Below are 6,000 nucleotides of genomic sequence, written 5' to 3'. Positions count from 1 at the left end.
CGGAATCCATGATGCAAACAAAAGCTCTCGCAAAGGCAGGAGACAATCTGGAGGCAACCCAGAAGCCAAGGAAGAAGAGAATTTCAAGAAAAAGTTCATCTACACAGTCTTCTGCAACAGAGAGGTCAAAGGCCACTGGTATTGGCTCAGTTCTAATCCCAGGAACCCCCGTGTGTGCGCTAACCCAGAGTTGATCTTTAGTTACTGACTGTGCGTACCGATTATCAAGCACACATATCTGGTCATTTTTTAATACTCGTCATTAACCCACAGATACTCAGATATTACATCCTATCTCCCTGACACTCTTATAAGTTTCTCGAGGAAAGAGATCATAATTGGTATCTTTATGCACTACTTGGACCCCGCTGTGCCTTCCTATTATCATGCCTTTAGCAATTTTTGAGATATATTTTTAACTAATTGTAACTATGACCATCCTGGTGATTGTGGTATGCAGATGAAGGTCAGCTGAATCTAGGGAGGCGACACAGACAGTGGGATAGTGCTAAGCTTTGCTATTCAGAGTGTGGTCCATGGACCAGCATCATCATCCAGGAACTTGTTAAAAATGCAATTTCAGCTGCCTTCCCAGACCGATTGATTCAGAATCTGCATTTTAACCAGATCCAGGTGGCTGATTCCTACACAAACTGGTGTAGACTCAGTATAGTATAGAAAGGGCTGGCACCGAGTTACCAAGGAAGTTAGTTGGAGGAGGGGAAGATAGCATATGAGTTTCAGTATGTGGACACGTGCTGAGAACAAACTTCAATCCGCTCAGACCCACAGCTCAACGATGGAGCCCAGGCCCTTTGGGTGTGTGACAGGGCCAGGCCAAGAAGCAATTCCAGCTTCTGAGCAGAAGCCCAGATGCATAAATCCTTCTTCCATAAACAGCCACTAACTTCAATTATAGGAAGGGCTTTGCAGATTGTATCTACTAGGTTGTTTTTCTACATGTTATAAATATTCTGACTTCCCGAAGACCCTATTTATGCTCCTCATATTTATCCAGGCCTGGGATTTATATTATTCTGCCTCTCACTTCATTTCTCCTATAAGATTTGGTTTCCCTCTAATCTTTAGATTACAATTGCTAAAATAACTTTTTGGCATAAGTGAAAGTTAAACTTGAAAATGTAACTTTAACCTTAAATAGAAAGAGCCTGCAATAGAGGGAGCTACATTCACAGCGCTATTGTTAAATGACCAGGTGTCAGGAAAAAGTTCCCAAAGGAAAGAACTGTTGGACAAAAGCACAGTCATATCCCATAGAACGAAAACCAAACAGAGCAATGAAGCAGAATCTTTCCTTTGTGCTCAATGCTTCAATATTTCTTTATCTAAGTTTCCTATAGATAAATGCATTGAGTGTTACTGCTTCAAAATATCACTGTGCTGGAAGAGTTCTCTGTGGGTCTTTTATTATTTTTAACAGCTTTATTGATATATAATTTACACACCATAAAGTTCACATTTTAGACATGGAAGAGATTTTCATTCCAACCTCTACTTTCAAGCAATACTTCATTAAACTCACCAAGGAATATAATACAGCCATTTCTTAAATCTCCAGGAACACAGGACATTGTCATGACCCTATGATAATATATGCTAGTATCTCAGCTTTTATCAGTGGAAAGAACATCGTGACAAAGTTCGCTCTATTAAAATTCAAACTATAAATGTAATGTCTTTTAGTGCTATATTTCAAAGGAGACTGAAAATACCACTTTAGGCCTTGTAATCCTCCTACTTTGTAGGAACTCCATGTGGAAGCAAACTTCATTTACCGCATCCAAAGTGGAAATTACAAATTTTTACAAACTACTTTTCCCCTAGTTTTTGTGGACTATTTTTTTCCACTAGATGACATGCTTTTTAGGGGCTGCTGGAGCCTGTACCAAGCTTTTATTTTTCATTTCAGGGATGCTATGAGTACTTACGCAGGTTTTTCTTTCAAAAAGAAAAATAGCAACTTACATGCTCTCACAGAACCTCGTCAGTGTGCTTGGCTTCTCTTGGTTGCGTCTTTGTCGAAACCAGCGTTGAATGCTGCGAACATCCCAGTCCAACTGCTTGGAAAGCCCTTCCAATCTCTTTTCGTCAGGATGCTATGAAACAAGGTACCAGGAAAATCATTTTCATCTTCACTATAAACAGACCTGCCCTTCTCTATATATGAGATTTTTTTTTTCTGTATTTACTATTTGCTACTGAGATTTCTACGTTTACCATTGAGGACCTGGGCTTCTATTAGCAGTGTGAACATAAATAACCAGTTATGACAAGAAAAGTTATTCATTGTGAAACAACATTGAAAAATATGAATTTTGCTCTAATGCTTGCACTTCTTACCAGCAACAAAGATTCAATGGAATAGCCAACTGGCTGAGTCATCTCCATTAGGCTTTAAGAAAAGGAGTTTCAAAACAAAGTTGATCAACAAAGTCTGTAGCAGAGAGGTCAAAGGCCACCTTAGGTAAATTTGCTAAGAGGTATTACCATTCAAATATTTCACTTTCTCAAGGGAAAAAAAAAAGCTATTCCTAATTATCACATATCAGTATAATAAAAAGCACCGAATAATCCCCAAATACCTCACCTTAGCCTAGGGTACCAATTCTATTACAAAATATGTTTCTCTTTTTTCCTTTTCTCTCTTCCCTCTCCATTCTTCACATATTTCATCTATTCCTTTTTCTGGTCATTCCTTTCACCAGATCCCCATGAAATCTTCTACAATGACTATGCATTACTTGAAGATGCAAACTTGGTTAAGTGGAAAGAGACACTAATTATGCCTGCCAAGTGATAGTACCATTCTGTCTCTCTCTCATTTCTGTATCATTAGGAGACAACATACATAGGTTCAATTCCTCGCTCCAATGACTTCTGACTCACAGTTTCCTCATCTGTTAAAGAAAGGGTTACTTATCCACCTAAATGGAATGCTGGTGAGGACCAAGTGTAAAAAGGTATGTAAAACTCGATAAATATTAGTTCTCCCTTTTCCTGTCCTTTCCTTCTTTTCGGCATCTTAGAGAGCATTCTGCCTCCACAATTTTGTGAAGGTGACCTGCCACACGACAAAAGAAAGCTATGTTAGTTCTATTCTTTATTCTACCATTGTTTTAATATTAAGATTTTAATGATCATAGAAAATAACCCAAAATGGTGTACACAGACAGGCTGACCAGCTTTCAAGTTTCAAGTTGTAAGGGTAGATGGTTCACATAATACCTTTTTTAAAGTATCTCTCTCAATTCAAGGTGTCAGACACACAGGAAACACAGCCAATGACCTTAGTGTTATGACTGAGGTTACAAAATGTGCTGAGCTTGTGTCCATAAAAGTTGTTTGCCAACTTTAAGTAAGGCGTGTACTTGGAGGTGTTTTCTATTTTTTTTTTTTTTTTAGTCGTCATGACACTATCTACACTCTCCTTTTGTGTCTCATCAATTAAAAAATATGGGAAAGAGAAAATCCACAGCCTACGATATACCTGGGCTATACCATTTGCCTAGAGGAATTCCTTTTTCATTTTCATTTGTTCTCTAAGTTTATTAAATAGGTAAAACATTCACATGGTTCACAAATTAAAAATTATCCAAAGTTTCACCTTTCTACTTTGTTCCTACTCTCTTAGTTCCTACCACCCCACCCCTTTCTACCAGGTAACCAATCATTAAATCAGATTCTTTCCAAGTATTCTATGCAAATATAAGCAAATTTGAATATATATTTCTATATTCCTCCTTGTCACATAAATGGTCACATACTACATATATCATTCTGAGCTTTGAGTTTTTTACTTTATAATGTATCTTGGAATATTTTCATATAGAAATATACAGAATACCCTTCTTTTGTAGAACTGTAAGGATATGCCATAATTCACTTATCCACTCCCTTATTAATGGACATTTAGGTAGCTCCCCCACTTCCACTACTATAAACAATGCTGCAATAAATAACCTTGTCATGGGTCATTTTATACAGGCCATTTAATATACAGGGATAAATTCCTGGAAATGAACGTTGGAGAGCAAACTGTTTATGCATTTGCAATTTATTTAGATGTTGAAAAATTACTCTCACTAATGATTTTACCAACTTATCCTCTCACAAGCAAGAATGCCCATCTGCCAAATCCTTATCGACAGAGTATGTTATCAGACTTCTCAATTTTTTTCCAATCTGATATGTAAAAAGTTGCATCTCAGTATATTTTTAATTTGATTTCCTTTTTAATGAAAGAAGCATCTTTTCATGTGTTTTAAAAATCACCCTTATTTCCTTTTTATAAAAAGCCCTTTCATATCTATTGCTCATTTTTTCTTGATTTATAGGTATTTTCTATAGAGACTTGTAGAATTTCCTCACTTATTACAGTGATTAGAACTATTTATACCACAGATTGCATACTTTGCACCAATGTGTTATTTGTGTTTAAAATTGGCTTATGGTCTTTTTATCTTGTTCTTTACTCGCATGAGTTTTTTAAAAAACATATTTGAATTTATCAGTCTTTTCTGTTATAGTTTCTGAATCTGGGGTCAGAATTAGAAAAGCTCTATTTCAAATCGTCAAGAAATTCTCCCACATTTACAGTTTTGATTTTTACATTCAATCGTAAGTGCATTTAGAATATATCCTAGTATACAGCAGGAGGTATGAATTTAACTTTCTTTCTTTCCAAATGGCTACCCAGATAGCCCAATATCATCATTAATCTTTTCCCCTTGAGAAGTTAAATCTAGCCTTCTATTGTTCTATTTTACTTATGCCAGTTGGATTACTCAGAAATCCTTATTTCTTTATGAACCTCCGAATTAGCTTGTCTAGTTTTAAAATAGACAAATGATTGAACAAAAATACCTGTTGGTATTGTTAATGAGATTATACTAAATTCTTAAATTAACAGAGTGAATTGATATCTTTATTCGATTTGTCTTCTATGTCTTTCAACAGTGTTTGAAATTCTCCTCACATAACTTGTACATCCTTGCTACATTTATTCCTAAAGATATTATATTCTCAGTTTCTATTATAAATAAGCAATTTTCTTATATCTTCTAACTGCTTATTGCTTGCATATATATGTGGTTACTAATTTTGTATTAACATTTCATAGTTTGTTACAGTTTTTCACTTGATTCTCTTAATTTTCCAGGTGTACAGTCATATAATAGCAATATTACTATAATATAAACTCTATAAACAAAGGAAATTTTTAGTATCTTTTTTCTCCAGTACCTAGAATTTAGTAGGGACTCAATACTTCTTCAATGAATGAATAAATCTTAACATAGCAATAGCTTTACCTCTTCCTTTCTAATTTTTATGTCTTTATTTTCTTTCTCTTAATGTATTTGCTAATTCATTGAAACACTTAGTACAATGTAGTACAGTGGTGATAAACATTCTTATCTGTTTTATAGTTGGAATACCCCTTTGTTTCCCATTAAGCAAGAAGCCAGGGCTTGGGGCTGATATACAAATGTACTTATCACCTGAAGGAAACCACTTATCCTTAGTTAATTTTACTTTAATCAAAATGATGCTAGATTTCATTATCCACGGAGATGATATTGTACTTTTTCTTAGATCAATTAATGTGATGAATTATACAGCTTTTTTAAATATTGAATATAGGGAAAGCTTTGCATTTCTAAAATAAACCCTATTGGTGATGATGAGTAGGAATTCTTTCAACGTGCTGCTAAGTTCTGATTGCTAATTTTTTATTTGAGATATTTCATCAAGCACAGTAAGTCTCTAGTCTTATTCTCCTATGCTTGTTGATTATTATGTTGTTAATTGTTATGTTGTAAATTTGTGCTTTGCATTTTTCTTGATTGGGCTGGCTAACTTTTTGTAAAAAAAAATAAACATTAAGGTACTTTTTAATTAATTATAAATCTATAATTTGCTAACTCATTTTCTGCATTTATCCCTATTAATTGCTTCCTTCTGCTTGGTGTCATTTATTTT

At 34.8% G+C, this 6,000-nt stretch overlaps 1 protein-coding gene across 1 annotated transcript in view; it reads right to left on the bottom strand.

The window, feature by feature from the left end:
- CERS6 (ceramide synthase 6) overlaps nucleotides 1-6,000 on the bottom strand; it is a 262,202-nt gene that overhangs the window by 173,243 nt on the left and 82,959 nt on the right. Inside the window, exon 3 of the mRNA XM_006921161.3 lies at nucleotides 1,987-2,117. Within this exon, the coding sequence (XP_006921223.1) occupies nucleotides 1,987-2,117 (131 nt within the window). The remainder of the gene's footprint in view (nucleotides 1-1,986; nucleotides 2,118-6,000) is intronic.

The sequence above is a fragment of the Pteropus alecto genome, unplaced genomic scaffold (genome assembly GCF_000325575.1).
Source record: "Pteropus alecto unplaced genomic scaffold, ASM32557v1 scaffold3, whole genome shotgun sequence".
Taxonomy (NCBI): Eukaryota; Metazoa; Chordata; class Mammalia; order Chiroptera; family Pteropodidae; genus Pteropus; species Pteropus alecto.
The sequence above is the reverse complement of the archived record's forward strand: the minus strand, read 5'-3'. Positions and strand labels throughout refer to the sequence as shown.